Source organism: Coloeus monedula (genome assembly GCF_965178545.1).
Source record: "Coloeus monedula genome assembly, chromosome: 26".
NCBI lineage: Eukaryota > Metazoa > Chordata > Aves > Passeriformes > Corvidae > Coloeus > Coloeus monedula.
Window position 1 is genome coordinate 2296091 of NC_138806.1, and position 18359 is coordinate 2314449.

At 48.0% G+C, this 18359-nt stretch overlaps 1 protein-coding gene across 2 annotated transcripts; it reads left to right on the plus strand.

The window, feature by feature from the left end:
* The first annotated feature begins 1051 nt into the window (after positions 1 to 1051).
* On the plus strand, positions 1052 to 15296 carry GOSR2 (golgi SNAP receptor complex member 2). Of its 2 annotated transcripts, XM_082297157.1 has the most exons (6): positions 1052 to 1095; positions 2487 to 2551; positions 4058 to 4166; positions 5461 to 5593; positions 8305 to 8445; positions 12389 to 15296. In XM_082297157.1, the coding sequence occupies exons 1-6, from the start codon at positions 1067 to 1069 to the stop codon at positions 12548 to 12550; spliced, it is 639 nt and encodes a 212-aa protein (XP_082153283.1). In that variant the 5' UTR covers positions 1052 to 1066; the 3' UTR covers positions 12551 to 15296. The 2 variants fall into 2 exon arrangements, with proteins under 2 accessions (XP_082153283.1, XP_082153284.1); XM_082297158.1 differs by lacking the exon at positions 8305 to 8445.
* The last annotated feature ends 3063 nt before the right edge of the window (positions 15297 to 18359 follow it).

The following is an 18359-nucleotide window of genomic DNA, read 5'->3' on the forward strand; positions in this document are numbered from 1 at the left end:
CTAAGCAGGGAGAAAAACCAGGATTATTAAGAAAGCAAAACTATTTGCAGGATGCCCTAAACTGACTGTGATCATGTGCAAACAAACCTGTGAAGTTAAGGCAGTTCTCTGGCAATGAAACACTGAATGGGACAGCAAGGCATGGTGCAGGACAGGTGTAATGATGACGAAAGAGCTGTTTTAGAAGGGATACCTTGATGAGGGATTCATCCTACGAGGAAGAAGGTAACTGCTTGGTATCTGCATCTCCAGGTGTGTTGGTCACCTGGACTTCTAGAGGTGACCTGACCTCTGGGGCTGTGTCCAGCCCCTCCTCGGCATCAGGATGTGGAGCTGCTCAGGGGAGGAGGCCACAGAGGTGCAGCAGGGCTGAAGCCCCTCTGCCATGGAGCCAGGCTGGGAGAGCTGGGGGTGTTCACCTGGACAAGAGAAGGCTACAGGGAGACCTCAGAGCCCCTTCCAGGGCCTAAAGGGGCTCCAAGAGAGCTGGAGGGGGACTTTGGACAAGGGCCTGGAGGGACAGGACACAGGGAATGGCTTCCCAGTGCCAGAGGGCAGGAATAGATGGGATATTGGGAAGGAATTGTTCCCTGAGAGGGTGGGCAGGCCCTGGCACAGGGTGCCCAGAGCAGCTGTGGCTGCCCCTGGATCCCTGGCAGTGCCCAAGGCCAGGCTGGACAGGGCTTGGAGGAACCTGGGATAGTGGAAGGTGTCCCTGCCCATGGCACGGGTGGGACTATACCATGACTCAATTCCATGCTCCGGTGCAGGGGATGCAGTTCCGCGAACCCAGGCGGCTCTCGTAGCTGACACCACCTTCGCTGACGGTACCGAGAAGCTGCAGCCACTATTTCCATGCTGCGAACGGAGGGAGCCACAACACGAATCGTGTGGGAAGGGCCGCCCGGCCACGGCCCCTCACGGCCCCGCCACGCCTGTCCTGCAGCGCCCCCTGGCGGCGGTGTAGGGGCGGGACCGCGGCCAGGGAGGCGGAAGCGGAAGCAGCGAGAGGCGGCGGAGCCGGAAGTGGCCGGAGGCGACGTGTGCGGAGCGGAGCTGGTGCGGGATGGAGGGGCTGTACCAGCAAACCAACAAGTGCGTGAGGGCTCGGGGGGTGCGAGGGGCTGTACCAGCAAACCAGCTGGTGTGTGAGGGATCTGGGTGCGAGGGGCTGTACCCTCAAACCAGCTGATGTGTGAGGGATCTGGGTGCGAGGGACTGTACCCTCAAACCAGCTGGTGTGTGAGGGATCGGGGGGAGTTCGGGGCTGCACCCGCACGCCGAGTGTGAGGCCGGGGCCGGGTGTGCGGGAGCCCAGGGCCGACACCCCACAGATCTCAGCGCTCTTTAAAAGCGTTTCCCCCATAAAACCCCATCCCGGAGCGGGGCCGCGGCGGGAGCAGAGCCCCGGGCCGCGTGTGCCACGTCAGCCCCGAGGGCTTGGCGATGATTCCCGTTTGTTGATGTAGATTTATTTAAAGCGTGCCCGTTTATAAGGATTTCTGCGGCAGCAGAGTTTGAGGGGTCCGGCTGCCGCAGTTTAAACCACCTCTGGAGGCGTGTGGCTCCTTGAGGATTAGTCCCACATTTGACAGGTAGTGCCGGTCTGGGGAGAGAGGAGAGGAGTGGTGTGGGAATTGCAAAATAAGGCAAAAAACGTCGCGGTTCTGTTATTACAACATATGGAGTAACTCACGGGAAAGGGGCCAAAGGACACGGTTAATCTAATATTCTGAACTTCCATGGTAATTTGCTTCTTTGTGGAGCTCTGTTCAGGGAGGTGGGGTGGTAAGAGACTTGAGTTAGATCTTGTATTGAATCATCATTTCTATATCATTGAATAGTGATGCAGAGTGACCCTGTAGGGAAGAGCAGGACATCCTCCTGGAGGCAGCTGTTACAGATATGGAGAATGATCTTGTCCTGTTCCCGTTTCTGTAGTGCCTTATGATCATCAAATGATTCAGGTTGAAATGGGCCTTAAAGCCCATCCAGTTCCAGAAGAATTTAACAACCAGCAGTATTTTGTTTTGTTTTTCTTTGCCACTGCTTGTCCAGCAACAGTACTTTTTTATAATTAAAAGCTTTTAATTTCATTTGATGCCTGTGAATTCACGTCTTGTTGAGAGTGAAAATCATTCCTTATTCATCTTTTCCTCTTGGATGTCTCCTCACTGTCATCTCCAGACCAGGCTGAACAGCTGTTTCTTGTAGAAGAGTTGTTCTGTGCTTTTCATAATCTTCATGTTGATTTCTGTTTTTAACTATTTTGTAGGTGCTTATGAAGTGAGAGCACAGTTTGCTTCCTGCTGAGGACCTGGGTTGGTGGTCAGGGATGGGCTGTCTGCTCTTAACACTGTGTTGCTGATTCCTGTGCTGTTCTAAAAAGTACATTTCAGAAAAGAAGCTGAAAAGTGAGGTACTGAGAAATGATTTTATAGCTGTTAAGTGACTTCTCTGTTCATTTTCTCTTTCTCTCCTGACAGGCAGGTCCATGAGGTCCAGTCTTACATGGGGCGCCTGGAGACTTCAGACAAAGAGTCAGTGCACTGTAAGTAATGAGTGAGTGAGGGAGGTTGATTTAGTTTGCATCTTTAACCTTATATGCCTTCTCATATTTACAGTCATTATTGTAACAAATTTAGCTCCTGAGTCATTGTGATCAGCTGCTGAGACACATCACCAATTCAGAATGCACTGAAATCATTGTACTGTCTAACTTCAATAAGGTGATGTTCTGTATGAGGACAGAGCAGAAAAGACAGGACAAGAATTTACCTCATCTTCCTGTTATAATCCTTTAACTGACAGAGAGTGCTTGCTGTGGGTGCCTCTTTAATGTCGTGGTAGAATGCCAAATTTTTGGTGCTGTTAGGTTTTCGAACTCATGCTCAGGGTGTCTGTGCAGGCCTTCAGCACAAAGAGATCAAAATCCCCACATCGATGGAGGTTTTTTGGACACTTTGAATTAATGAACAGCTTGGTGTGGACGGAACTGCAAATTGAGAGCATCTCTGGGCCGGTTTGTTAGAAGCTCAGAAAGCTGAGAGATGTGACTGTGCCTGCCCTGCTGTGTTGTTATCCCTTCAGCATCCACCAGCTGGCAGCTTTCCCCTAAAGATGCTCAGTGCAGTTTCTGGGGAACATGCTGTGTGATTTTGTGTGCAGGAACTTAAGCAGGATGATCCTGACAATTGCTGCTGCAGCAGAGTCAGAACCTGTAATTCCACCTGCTTATGGGAAATGTGTAGAACCATTAGGTCTGAAATTGCCTCAGTAAATTTGGACTATAACCCTGTGCTCATAAATGACTAATAAGAAGATGCTCTGATATGTGTGGCAGGACTTTTTACCCCAGTGCAGAATTGGCACATGTATTTTGGACCTGTGCTTGAACCCTTAATTCCTGCATGAGTCACTAATAATGGGTTTCATCAGGAACTTCTGAGGTGAAAGGACACTGCATTGACTGGATGCATTTCTGCACAGGTTCACTGACTTCTCTTACCTTGAACACATTTGTGAACCACGTCTGGGCTGTAGAAAGGGCTGTGATAAATTTCCTATCAAAAAAGAATGACTTACTAATCCAGGTTGTGGGTTTTGTGGTGGTTATACCACTCTTCCTACAATGCCATACTTCCCAGACTGCTGAATGTGGTTTTCTGGGAAGTCCTGGTATGTGGAGTGGTTGGCAGGTGGTTGATGATGTTTCTCTGTGTTCTTGTGAGAGCAAATCCTGCTGAGGGAGCAGGAAGGGGGCTGCAGGGGGAATGTAGGGGCTTGAAATCCTAATTCATAGACCTGATGGGGAAAGAGGCTCAGATGTATGAAAAGAGCAGGGGCTTTCCTCAGAGCAGGAGGGAAAGGTGAGAGTGTCAAATTACTGAGCTAAAGAAGTGACATTTCATGATATTTATAGTTCCCACTTACCTGATTATTTTCATCCAGTAAGGATGTCAGGTTTTACATACTGCCTTGAATGCTTTTGATCTTTTACCTTCATCAGATTGCAGTTCTTTAATTCAAATCAAATTCTCTTTTTATTTCCTTGCAGTGGTAGAAAATGAGATTCAGGCAAGAATAGACAACATATTCAGCAACTTGGAACGTCTGGAAATCCTGTCCAGCAAAGAACCTCCCAACAAGCGGCAGAATGCCAAACTGTGAGTTCACTGCTTTGCTTTGATTATGCAGGGTAGTCTTTGTAATTATTTTAATTAAATTTATTGAAGCCCCTTGCCTTTTGATTTGTGTGAAATCTTTGTATTTTGCATAACTTATCTCTGTGCTCTACAATAGCAAAATTGAGGCACAGAGGCAAAATTGCTTTCCTCTGTTTAACCACAGGATAATGAGAATCATTAAGGTTGGAAGAGACCTCAAAGATCATCAAGTCAGATTGGTGATGCAGCTGGATTCTTGGCTCTGTTCTCAGATGAGCAGAACATGCACTTGGATGCTCTCTCTCTCTCACTTGCTTTTAATGGCATTTGTGGAGGTAGAGAGTAAAATTCCTTCAGTTGGTGTCATTTTTTCTGGGCTATTTTCCAAGCTGTTGGTGACTGAAACAAAGAGGTTTCTGAAGTGAGCAATATTTTGAGCAAGGAGCTTGGACCACAAACATCAGGACTTGCTGTTCTTAATTAATTCTGTGACTCAATTATTAATGTTTAGTCCAAAATCTCATTTTAGATAGTAGGGGTGGATTTCATGTCACCTGTATTAAAGAAAGAGGTCAGTATCTGAAATACTCATTGATTTCTTTATAGAATCCTGGAATGGTTTGGGTTGGAAGGGGCCTTAAAGATCAGTTCCAATCCCTGCCACGGGCAGGGACACCTTCCACTAGGTCAGGATAATCGGGTAATCAAATATTAAACTTAACCAATCATTTAATCAGGGCCAGTGGAGTTCTGGACATGATTTGTTTCAGCCCAGTGGAGATGTCTGAGATGTCTCTTGTATTGCCCACTGACTTTTGAGCTCCTTTTAATAAACCCTCAAACTTAAGAACATGGTGCTAATTAAAGAAACTGGAAAGCTTCATCTTCTTTGTGAAGAGGGGTCATTAAATAGAACCTGTACAAATCCTACCATCTTCCCAAATCTGTGTTAAACGAGGAACAGATATTGTTATGTAACTCCTGAGGAGACAGTCCATGGGATAGGATGTCCAAGAGAGCTCAGGAGTTCTGCTTCACATTCTGTCATTAGCCTGGAAGCTAAATAATTGATTAAAATAAATAATCACCCATGAAAGAATCACCTGTGTAGTAGAAAAATGAGACAGGGGAGATGTAAGTGTGGAATTCGGCCTAGCATTGGATGCCCTGCATTTTCTAGAGAAGTAGAACCCATCATTCCTTGTTGTTCATCACTGTTAATTTATGATGCTCCTTTGCTGATACAAAAACCACCAGAAAAGAAGAGTGTTTTTATGTTGCTGGTCCTTTGCAGGCGAGTTGACCAGCTGAAATACGATGTGCAGCACCTGCAGACAGCCCTGAGGAACTTCCAGCACCGCCGGTACCTGCGGGAGCAGCAGGAGCGGCAGCGGGAGGAGCTGCTGGCTCGCACCTTCACCACCAACGTAAATATCTGTGCTTGGGCTCCCAGTGCTCCACAGCTCAAATCCATCAGGGGGGTGTCAGGCAGGATGTAAACAGGACTGTTGGGAGCTGCTGTGAGTGTGAGTAAAGGTAGAGAAGAATCAAAAAATGTGGGGATCAAGTACAGCTCTCGTGAGGAAAAGCTGGGCTCTTAAGGCAGCAGGGAAAGGCTCCAGAAGCTGCTGCTCCTGTTTTATCCAGTGCAGGTCCACCTGGGTTTACATAGCAGTTGTAAAAGGGTCAGTGAGGTAGGTACTGAAGTGTACATTTACTTGGATTTGTGTTAAATGTTTGCCATATCCTGAGAGCTGTGAAAAGCCTGGCTTTACACACCCCACTGGCAGCAGGTGTCAGCAAACTTCAGTTTAGCCAAACACAAAGCACACAGCTGGATTGAAGGCCTGCTTTTTGCCTGGAAATGAGTCAAAAAGTTTGTAATAACATGAATGTATTCCCCCTGTTCTTGTTAATTCTTAGTTCTTGCATTGGGAAGCCCCCCCAGTGCAAATTCCTGGAGGAATTTTGCTCTGAATAATGCAGCTTTGCTTTCAGATTTTACTTTTCTGCAACTAGAAAGTTAGTCTTGTTGTTGTTGTTGTTGGGGCTTTTTTTATACTACTATTCTTTATTTAAAAAAAAAAATCTCCTTTTTTTCCCCTTTTTAAAGGCATCTCACCTAACATTCATTATCTGTGTTGTCAGTCACTGTCAGGGCAAGAAAGAAAGCAAGAATGTGTGCAGTCCTAATGAACTGAGATTTGGGCAGTTCGATGCATTTCTCAAAGCCTGCCAGAAAGATAATGTCTGGTATTGTGTTGGCTATTTCAAAATTATAAACAAGGCTTGAAAGGAACACTGCAGTTTGTTGTTTTTGAAACATTGTGATGTTTCCCTGCAAGTCAGGACAGGTTTTTCCTACAGGAAAATTTGCTGTTCAGAAACAAAAGGTGTATAAGTGGAACAGTTTTAAAGAGCAGTAGCAGGATTACAGATACAAAATATAGAGCAAATGGGTTATTTTATCCTTCAGATATTGAAAGATATCACAGATAAAAAAAGACACGATTATTTTGTATTTCTTTTTAGCTTGCTACAAGAATGTGGCTTTAAAATGATCATTTAATAGGAAAATGATGATTTATTTGTCAGTTATCAGCCTCTCTTGGTTACAGGTTTACACAGTTCCTATTCATGTACTCCCCTATTCTACCAGAGATGTCAGCTGAGTGTGTAAATCAGTGGAACATCCAGAACAGCTTTTTGAAGCTTGTAGCAGTGTTCTGAACAGTTTGCTTAATTCAGAGTTATAAATGGTCTTTATCTTTAAAGCCTTTCCTTGTACCTGGAGAAAATCACAAGCAGCAAAACAGAGCTCTGGTGCCATCTCATCTCCTCGGGAGGGGTGTCACAAATCTCCTTCTCTATTTTCATTACTGCCTTATAGTGGATAAAAAAAACCGTTTGTACAGAAATGGAACCTGCTGGTTTGGAGGTTGTTAAATCTCTGGAATAAGAGCCATTCACTTGGAAATCTCAGTGCTTCTGCTCAGAGACGTGTGTGAGCCTTGGTGCTGCATTCACAGCGGGCCAGGGTTGTGTGTTCTGCCACAGCCCCTTCATCCAGGGCCTCTGAGAGCTCTGTCCCTGATTCTTCCTTCTTTCACAGTGAGCAGAACCCCTGCCCAGGCTCTGGGTCCTACGTGGCATTTTCAGATGAACATTTGGGGTTATTACCAAAGAATCTGTTCAGAGCACGTTCTGCTGTGTCTGTGTGTCACCTGCAGCTGCTGGGCACAGGGAGGGTGTTCACCATCTCTGACTGAATCCTGCCTTTGGGTGGTTCTTGTTCTGAATACCTGGAGCAGGTGATCAGTGTTCCAAACACTTCTCCCGTACCAGTATCCCAATTCCTGCTCTAAACCATGTGGGAGCAGTGAGCCATTTCCTTGCCCCTCTGGAAGGAGTGGTGTCCAGAAAACAGAGACCTGGAGGCCTTTGGCAGACAGGGGTGATCCCATCCCTGGCCTCTTGTGCAGTCCAGATTAGAGTTTTACCCTTTTATTTCCATTTCAGGATTCCTAGTTCCTAGTTGAATGCATCTTTTCTGGAAAAACTTGAAAAATACTAATTTTTAATTTTTTTTTTTTTTAAATGAGGTCCTTGGGTGATGAGTGAGCCAGAGCTCAGGGAACCAGGCCCATGTCTGTTTGCCCTCACTGCCAGAAATTCGTGCTGTTTTGTAAATGTTTAGATGTCATCTCCAACATTTTGTTTTTCAGGCCTTTTGTTGCTCAGAAATGTGGTGTGAAATCTTCCACAAGTCTTTCACTTGCAGTGATCAGTGACTGAGCACCTTCTTGGTGTTTAACACCTTGTTAAACACCTTCTGTTAGCCTTGATGTTCTCTCTTGCAGTCCCCTTTCCTACTGAGATTATAAAAATTCTCTGCTTTTGCTCTTTTCATCCTTGAGATCTCATTGCAGCTGAGCATCTGCTCAGCTTTGCCTTTTGGCTTCCTCCCTGTCTTCTCTAAATGACTCTTTTCACTCAAACATCAATGCTGTATTTAAAATCATTATGAAAAAAAATGTTTAAGCGCAGTCCTCCAAGTCCTGTTGGGTTTTTGCAGTGTCTGCTGGTGCATGTTGTGTTTCTGAGTGAGCAGGTAACCGAGTCCCTGCTTTCCCCACAGGACTCTGACACCACCATCCCGATCGACGAAACCTTGCAGTTTAATGAATCCCTGCAGAGTGCCCACCGTGGCATGGATGAGCTTATTGGCAGTGGCACCAACATCCTGCAGGGCCTGAGGGACCAGAGAGTCACATTAAAGGTGGGGGCATCATTTTTTACCAGAAAGACCCCACGTTTTTCTGTGTTTATGCTGATCAGGCTAAGTCAAATCAATATATGTGTTGTTTACAGTACATTGCTCCGAGCTGAGGATGCTGGAAAGGCCCAAAATTCATTTAAACAACCAGAAATCTTTACATTTTATCATCCTGTTAGTAATACCTTTAAGATCTCTTGGGGCTGGCTGGCCTTCACCTGCAGGGCAGCATCTGGAGTGCTGAGTGTTATGTTTTATTCCATTATGTTTGTTTTTCGTTGGTTGATTGTTGTTTTTTAGTTCTGGTTCAGGAGTGGCAGTAGCTGGCTGGCAGGGAGATGTTGGTTCAGATGAACATCCCTCGGAGCAGCCACAAAGTTGGTGTAGAGCACTTGGGGTTAAGATTAGTAATAAAGATATTGCACCTCAACAGTCCCTCCTTCCCTGCTGGTATGCATTGCTGCATGTCTTTTCATAGCAAATATTTGTCTTTTATTTTACAGACTGCTCAAAGTGATGGTAAATTTTGAGTGAAAAGCTCAGGGATACAAAAAGCTTTTTAATAAGAAGCATGTGGGGAGAAATGGGACTTTTGAAAAATATAGGGGAATGCCTGTGTTGTATCCATCTTCTGATGGGGATAACCACTGTTGTCAGTTTTGTGACACTGCTTTGTTTTGGGATGTATTTGCCAGATTTAGGCATTTTTAATGACATAAATCCCAGATTTGGTCAGGTCTGTCACACCTGCAGCTCCATGGTGTGGCAGGCAGTGCAAGCCTGGTCTGCACTCCAGCTGGCACATGGGGAGCTGAGCTGGATGTGCCCAGGCACTTTGCTGCCCTGATCTCAGGGTTCTTGGCTGCCTGGTGTTCCCTGAGCCCTGCACAGGACCAGCAGAGGGTCCAAAGCAGGGCTGCAGCTCCTTTTCTGCTCCCTAGTCTGGTGTCCAGGCCCTGCACCCACAGATGTTACACAGAGACATTAAAGCAGAGTTTAAAGCTGAGTTCTTTCCAAGATGAGGTTTAGCTTCTTGGTTCAGGTCAATTGTTCGCTGACCTGGTGAGTATGGATTTGTTTTAAGACAAGGTCCATTACTAGAAAAACCTCAGTGGGTAGTTCAGTGTTCATTGCAGAGGAATGATGTTGCTGAGCAGTCTGGCCACAGGACTGGTGGGGACAGGGAGGGGTTCTGCTGCCAGCTCATGAGGAAAGGGCTGGAAGGACTCATTACTAGTGCTGGGAGAGGACTGGGGTTTGTGAATGCTTTTTGGAAAGAGCACCTTCCTTGAAGTTCCTGCATCCCTGAGAGGATTGTGGACATTTGTCCTCGGTGTTGAGCACTGGGTTGCTTTGGTGGCTGATCATATTGGCCTGGGGCATCCAATCATCAGTGTTCCTGTGCTGCACACAGGGAATTGGAGTTGATTCTCCAAGCTGGGATATCACTGATCCAAGGTAATCTCTGATGAGGGACTGGATGAAGCACATGGATTCTGGAGGGTCCCAGAGAAGGAGGTGCATCCCATCACAGGTCAGGAGAGCTCAACCACAGCTGGCCAGTGCCATAGAGAAGCCCTGGCAGGACCTGGTGCCCTGCAGAGATAAGGAAATGCTGTTTCTTGTAGCACCACCAGTCCTGCGTGGCTGCTTTTGCTGGCTGGCTGGCAGTGACTGCCTGGTTCCTGCTGGATCTCCCTGGGCCTCCTGGCTCTCCTCCAGCCTTTGCCAGGCACGTGAGCTCTGGGCCAGCCCTGCAGCAGGGAATTGCTGGGTGTCTGTCTATGGCTGCTCATACACACAGTCTGTGCTTTTGGGGCCATCATGTCCCTGGGGGATGTTGCTTGTCCCTCGCAGGTGAGGAAATGTCTGTTTATGTTCCTTTTCCCCTTACTCAGTTTTTCTTACACTGAGAACATCTAGCAGAAGCAGCTGGTGTAGAGACAGCCTACAAAGAGAAATGGGTTATGTGGAATCATGGAATATCCCATGTTGGAAGGGCCTCCCAAGGATCACTGAGTCCAACTCCTGCCCTGCCCAGACACCCCAACAGCCCCACCCTGGGCATCCCTGGCAGCGCTGTCCAAACGCTCCTGCAGCTCTGGCAGGGACCATTCCCTGGGGAGCCTGGGCAGTGCCCAGCACCCTCTGGGGGAGGAACCTTTCCCTGATCTCCATCCCAAATCCCCCTGACACAGCTCCAGCTGTTCCCTGGGGTCCTGTCCCTGTCACAGAGCAGAGATCGGAGCTGCAGCCCCCACTGAGCTCTGCCCTCAGTCTCCTCTGCTCCAGCTGAACAAGTGACCTCTGCTGCTCCTCCTGTGGCCCCTCCAGACCCTTCCCCACCCTCGTGTCCCTCCTCTGGACACTAATAGCTTTATTCTCTGTAACTTTGTGCATTTTGGGTATAAATAGACAGGTATGGAATGAGTATTCCCAGAACTGATCCGGTTCTACAATTTCACTGTTCTCTGACTGCAGGAATTTGAAGAGCTTTCCCTGTCTGTGGTTTGCTTTCATTTTAAAGCTTCATATTTGGTTTCTGTTCTCCCAGCACGGTTTGGTTTTGTTCTGAAGCAGTGTGAAAGGATTCTGCGGAGACAGGAAGGTGCTGAGCCTGAGAGCAGTGCACAAGAGGTTAATGAGAGGTGTGGGAAATGGAGAAAACAGATTATGTGGAACTAGCAGAGACACAACCTGACCAGTGAAGGGCCTGAACTGCCTTGAACACTGATGATGTAGTTCATCACTGCAAGTCTGTGTTTTATGAACTGAGACACTTTTCCATGTGGGTCTAATATAGTTGATCTAAATTCTCTCCTTGGAGAGCCTTCCTGATCTTGAGTCAAGTTTATACTCAAGACAGTTCCCAATTTCTGCATTTTCACTCTTTTGAGACCAAAAATAACGTGGACTGAAGAAGGGAGGCTAAAGATTTTATTTCAAAGTCAAAGCATGGAATTCAGCAGTGTGATGGGAATCTGTGCTGTTGACTTGGCTCAGAGATGAACCCAGTGTTACAGCATCCTGTAGTGGGGTGTTCTGTCAGGGACAGCCCAGCTGTCACCGTGAGGGACTGTCCATTATCCCTGGGGTGGCAGGGCCCCTCCTGGCAGTTGCCCTGAGCACACGTGGGTGTGAGGAGGGTCCTGGCCGGTGTCTGGCTGTGGCTCAGTGCTCTGCCTGCCCACAGGTGTGTACAGCTTTCCTGGAAGGGTCCTTCTCACCTCCTGTGCCATTGGGACTCTGCAGCCCTGAGTCCTCTCCCTTCTCCCCACTCGGGACAATGTCCCACCCTGACCTGTGCCTGGGGCACATCTCTGTGCCAGTATTTCATACTGTTTCCTCCAACCACTGCCCTGAAATAAAGCAGCATTCCTGTTGTGCCCCTGCTGCTGAGGTAATAGTGGGATCCACATTCCTAATTCCAAGTGTCCTGCCTGCAGCACCCTGCGCTTTTCTGTGCAAGGATTTCAGCAAATGGCATTAATTACACATTTATCTTCCTTTTTTCTGCCATTTCCCTTGCAAGTGTCTGGACCTTCTCAGTCAGTCTCTGTTGGTATGAACTGTACTTCAGCAAGGGGAGCTCTGCACAAAACCTTGCCTGGTCAGAGCTTGAAGTTCTTTTTAGACTGTGACTGGAACAGGACCAGGAAAACTCTTACTCCTGCTTAGGGAGCGCATTTTTCTGAGACACTTTTTATCTTGTCTCTGTCCAGACAGATTGTTTTGTGTCTTTAACTACGTTCCTGTTCATGTGTATGAATGAATTAGTCAAACATCCAGTTGTTTCCAGGGTCCTGTGGCCACCTCCTGTGGAATGGTAGGGATGGTTGGCTGGGAGAAGTCCATGGACTAGAATCCACGCAGAAATATGCGTGGACTGTGGAATAAGAAGGCTCAGAGCATGAGTGTAATTGTGTCTTTGCTGTGTTGTCTTCAGGGCACTCACAAGAAGATCCTGGACGTTGCCAACATGCTGGGCCTGTCCAACACGGTGATGCGGCTGATTGAGAAACGCGCCTTCCAGGACAAGTTCCTCATGCTGGGGGGGATGGCCGTGACCTGCCTCATCATGTTCCTCGTCGTGCAGTACCTGACATGAGCTGCTGAACTCCTGCAAGAGGAGTGTCTCCAGGACTGACTTTCCTCTGGGTGCTGCTTTGGATGAGCCCTTCCCGTGGACTTCAGAGTTTACAAATCCCACTCGGACAGTGTCACGTGAAAAGCACGTCGGGAAATGAATGTGTCCGGGGATGCTGTGCTTGAGAATGGCCCTGTGAAAATAACCCCTGGCCTTTACTGCTCTCACCTCAAGCCTGCAGGTTTAACAGTCTGGTTAATAGGAAGCAGAAGTGAACATTGTGCCCAGCTGTAGCAAGGCAGGAATGTCCCTTTGGGCACACAGGGATGGGAGGATGCAAAGGCACAGCATAGGATGCAGCGAGTCTTTCCTGTGCTGGCCAGCACTGACCTGACCCCTGCACTTCGCACAGAGAATTTCACAGTGTTCATGGGCCTGAGTTCAGCCTGTGGGACTGAGTGTGCAAAAAGAGTTGGGAGGTGAAGGGCTCCCATCTGCGGTTCCATTTGCTTGGAGGAGGAGGATGTGTGGGGAAGAGTCTTAGAGCACGGTTATAACCTCAGTTAACTTCACACACAGTATTAACCAGCACAGATCTCTCTGGTTTAGGCTAAAATGCTGCTCTGCTCATCTGAGGGATGTTCTGGTACCTCTCTCTGCCCTGCTGCTTCCCAGGGGATGCCGAGTGCTGTGCTCCCTCCTGCTTCCACTGGGATGCACATCAGGCCTGTGGCATCTCCCTGGGTCTCCTGCCAAATCCAGCCTCCTAAATTGACATTTCTAATGCTGAAGCACAGAGATTTGGGGAGCTGCATTCATTTCCTGAGGTGCTGGTTGGGTTTGGGGCTCTGGAGCTGGAACTTACGTGGATAGAGCAGGTGAGTCCCCCTGTACTGCCTGGAGGTGTGGGATTGTTCACAGAACTGGAACAGGTTCTTCACACCAGAGGAATGGTGGGATCAGCACAACAGGCCTGGCACTGAAAATCAGCTTGGTATGGAGAGTTCCTTCAAGTTTGTGCCTTGGGATGGTGATGTCCCCATCCTTGGGAAGGGTGTTCCCTGTGGTACCCTTTGCACCTGTGGAGTTACTGTGAAAGACATTGGGACATGTCACCTCCCGGGGGTGGTGCTGGCTGGGACTCGTCTCCTTGGGGTCATTCCCTGTCTCAGTGAAACACTGGAGCTGTGAGATCCTTGTCTCAATCCAGCACCGCTTTCCCTGCAGACTGGGGATGACAGAGGGGCCATCCTGGGATTTTGGGCATCATCCATTTCTGTCACCCTACAGATCCATTCCCATCCCAATGTGCAGCAAGTCTGGAGCATTCCCTGATGTCTGACAGTGGCCCAGATGTGTCATATCCAGATGATGTGGCCTCATGCTGGCAATTCCTTCCTTGTTTTCTGTCTGGAATGGTTGTGGGTCTCTGGATTAGTAACTAATCACAAGTTCTGCATTCTGTCCTCACCGCACTGAGCTTTGCTTTCATTATGTGGCTTGTTGCAAATTGGGAGAAAGGGTTTTAATAACTGAAAGAATTTCAGAAGGAATTTTAGGGAATGTGGACCATGAGACAGGGCCATGCTGGTGACCAGAGGTGGGGTGGGGCCCAGCCAGACCCCCAGTGTGACCAGTGGCCCCTGTCCATGGACTTCTCCATGTATTTGATACTTCTGGAGTGTTTCCTGCTCTTGGAGTTCCCTATTTGTCCAGGTTTTCCAAGGAAATACTGTAGCAGAGCAAATATGGAACTGGTTTTCATTTGAGCCCAAGGGAGTAAGGAATTAAAGGAAAAGAGGGAATCTGCAGTGATGGAGCATCTGTGTTGCTGTGTCTGTAATAGAAATCATAAATCCAAATTTGCCTGAAATTTATTTTGGATATGAAATCTGATGGATTCAGCCCTTGAGAGGGCAGCTGAGCACTTACAGGGGGTCCCTGGCAAATCTCAGTTCCAATGAACTGATCCAATTCCACTTGATTTTACAGTGTTGGGGTTTAGAGTTTAAGGCTGTTATTGTTCAAAGTTTCTGTAGCTGTGACCTGGTGTAGCAGGGTTTATCTTACACCAGGCTGGGACTCTGGCCAATCTTTTGGGCTGCAGTAGGAGCCATAACATACTTGGAACTGGATTTTTTTTCTGTTTCTGAGCCTAGCTTGGCATTTTAATAGACGTTTTCCTCTTGATTTATTCTGCCTTCTCCTTGTCCCTGCACAGGCTGATTTCCCCTTGGTGAGCCAAGTGTCCTTGCTACCCATGGCATCCAAAGGTGACACGTGGAGCTTGAAGGAACCACCTGGGGAACTGGATTTGAGGATGTGTGACATCAAACATGTTTGCAGTGCTTGTGAAATCCAAAGAGATTTCCAAGAGCATCCGTGCTCTCAGGTGGTTTGTGTGAAACTCCAAAAGCCTCCATTGCAGTGGGACAGGGCAGGGACATTTGTGGTTCCTTCAAGCCCCACCTCTCCCCTTTGGATGCAGTGGGAGATGAGCTGGAGCCCTGGTGGGATTGTGGGCCCTGCCAAAGGAAGTGAACTGGAGGCCGGGAGGCTTTGCTGCTGTAGCTCGGTGGTGTTTCCTTCCTCACTGAACACCTCACTTCTGCTTCCAAACTGTGGCACGAGTTCCAGGAGGAACTGCTCTCTCAAGAGGGGACTCTGTGGCAATTTATTTGCCTCTGGAATAAAACTTTTTACCAGTATTTTATACATAAAGGAGCAAGGGTGGGATGTGATTCATGTGATGTTCTGTGAATAAAGATTTTTTTCAACCAAAATTGAGGGGTTTTTTTTTACCTTTACCACCATGTTGGGGCCAAAATAAACAAGCAGGACCAGTTCCAGGATTGATCCTGGTTCAGTGTGGATGGAGGAGGGGTCTGCGGGGGAGGGGGCCACGGGGCTGCTGTGGGGGGCTCCCATTTGGGTCTCAGTAGGAAATGGGTCCCACTGCACTGGGGTTGGAAGGAGTGGGAGCCTGTGCTGTCTGTACCGGACCTCACTGGTCAGACTGGTGGGATGTGGCTGGCTGGGACAGCCCCAGAGCTGGTGGGGGTTCAGAAAAGGGGCTGGAAATGGGTGGGTGATGGAACAGGAGTGGGGAGGAGCTGGGGGCACATCCAGGCCCTTGCTGTGCTCTGCCCACCTCCCCTTAGGCCCTTGGACGGGCCAGACCTTCCTCTCCCTCTTTACCTGCCAGTGATGCAGGTGAAAGGGTTCTAATTAAGAGTAGTGAAGGAAGATGGAAATGTGGCTCTTGATAAAGAGATTGTGAAATTAAAATGTGAGAGCAAGGGGTTGGATTATCTTCCTCTTGTTCTTAATGTTCTGTTTTGAAGTCATTCCAGTCCCCACAGCTACAAAACACTTATTAAATCAGAAAATACCCAGCAAAGAATGCCGAAACTTGTAAGTGCTGTACGTAGGAGCTTGATGCAGAGGTGGGACCAGCCTGTGGCAGTGCTGGGATGGGGCAGCAGTTCTGCAGAGGCCTGCGGCGGCCACCCTGCCCTTAACGAGAACCCCGTGTAGAGAGCAACTTGTTTATGTTACCTTTGATAAAGGCTGAAGTAAAGAAAATTCAGCCAAATTAAATTTAATAAAGAAATAGATTTTATTCCGCGGCTGAAAGATCGGTCACACAGAAAGCCACGATGGAGAAAAGCAGCCCCGAGCCCGGGGTCGGAGCTGGGTGAACACGCACAGATCTGATCTCTATCACACCAGACCTCCCAAGTTCACGACTGCTGCTTCGGCGGGTCCCTTCTTATACAGTTTTTGGGCAGAGTCCGAATTAATTCTATTCTTCTCGCAATTTAGCATATTCATGATGTTTTCTTGTCCTGAAGTTGGACTGCACAAAGCCTTTCCTGGGTCTGATGAATTGTCCATCCTGGATGATGAATGGTCCATCTCTGGTTCCTGGAACAGTTATTCTTAGTTCCCGGAATGTCCAATTCCTTATCGGCTGAGGTGTAGATATCAGAAGATAGTGGTCAAGTCATCATACTGTTAATGTCCTGGTGATAAGATCCAATCCCACCTGGGGTGGAATCCTCACCTATTGATTACATCTGTACTGAAAGAACTTCCTTTTCAACTGCTCTAGTGTTGTAAAATTTTCCTCTCAGCCAGGCTGCGGGGGGGGGGGGGGTGGGGGTGGGGGTTGAAACTCTGGCTCTGTATAGTTTTATTACAGTTCATTTTTATCCATAACAGCACGAATTACAGACTTCATTTATAACAAGGCCTTTTGTTCTCTCGGGAAGATGCATACCAGGGAAATGACCACAGCTATAAGCACCAGGTGTGAATGTTTCTCCTTTATCTCCCAGAACGCTGGGACTGGCATGTTTGCGTGAGTGGCTGCTAAGGGACACCAAAGTCTGCCCTGCCAGGTGTTTGGCGGTGCAGCTGTTTTGTCTTTCCCTCTGCACGTTCCAAAAACTTTCTTAAAACCTTCCGATGGTAGAAACACATAAATACTGAAGTGTGTGTAATAAAGATGGATCCTGCTAAAAGCAGCAGTGGTCTCTGTTTTTTTCCAAGCTGCTGCAAGTTCCTGTCCAGGGTGGACCCCTGAGGGGCTTTGATACTGTGAGCAGCAGCTGGAAATGGGACTGATGCTTCAGGAGCGTGTTTGAGCGTGACTGAGCACGGGGAAGAAATCCAGGAAAGATTTTATGTCCTGGTTTCACCTGGGATTGAGTTAATTTTCTCCCCAGCAGCTGGTCCAGGGCTGTGTTTGGGATTCAGTATGGGAATAATGTTGATAACAGACGGATGGTTTGTGTTTACTTTAAATCAAGGATTTTCAGTTTCCCAGGCTCTGCCAGTGAGCAGAGACTCAAGAAGCTGGGAGGGAACAGGGCCAGGACAGGTGACCCAGAGTGGCCAAAGGGATATTCCACACCACAGAGTCATTCTGAGTATATACACTGGGAGGGGTCAGAGGGTGGTGAACAACTGTACAGGCCAGCACTTGTCTGTCTTGTTTATGCCTCCCCTTCTATTTTTTTTTTTTTAATTATTGATTATCTCTAACTTTGTTTCAATTATTGAACTGTTCTTATCTCAACCCACAAGTTTTACTCCCCCCCCCCCACCCCGATTCCCTCATCTCCCTGCCTGGAGGGCAGCGATCTGTGATGATCTGAGAGGGAAAAGTTTTTAAACAAAGAGACTAAACCATTTGAGCACTTAAAACCAGTGCAATTGGGGTAAGGTATGTGCAGAATAGAGGGGGAGATAATGAGTGATAAGCGATGATGATTGGGTGGGACAGAATTAATTTAGAAGGAAGACAGTGTAGAGAAGTACCAGAGGATGTCTGTACTCGGCCGGGAACAAAAGCCTGCTCTGTGTGTGCCTCTCCCTGTTCACTCCTCCTCAGGTTGACCCTGGAATGTCCGAGCACAAAGGGCTGTGTTAAAAATCAACCTCCTATAGTGCAACACACAGCCCATGGTAACACTGCCCAGGGCTGGAAGTCTCAGGAGGAGGAAAATGTCTTTTCCTGGGCCATCACAGATGCAGGTGTCCTGGTTTCCCAGCCCCGTGTAAAGAGAAAGCTCTGTCAGCTCCCTGCTCCTGCCTCACTTTCTCTCCCCCAGGCCTGCAGGTGATGGAGCCCTTCCCTTCCCAGCCCCCTGAGCTCTCCCTGCACCAGTCCCGGGGGATTCCTGGCAGGGAGTTTCCTTCTTACCCACCAGGCATCGTTGGGCTCCTGTTCCACCACTCTTGGGTATCTTTGTGCCTTTGCTTAGGGAGGGGAAGGGCCAAGAGAAAGGAAGGGGTAGAGGGGAATAAGGGATCCAAGTCATGT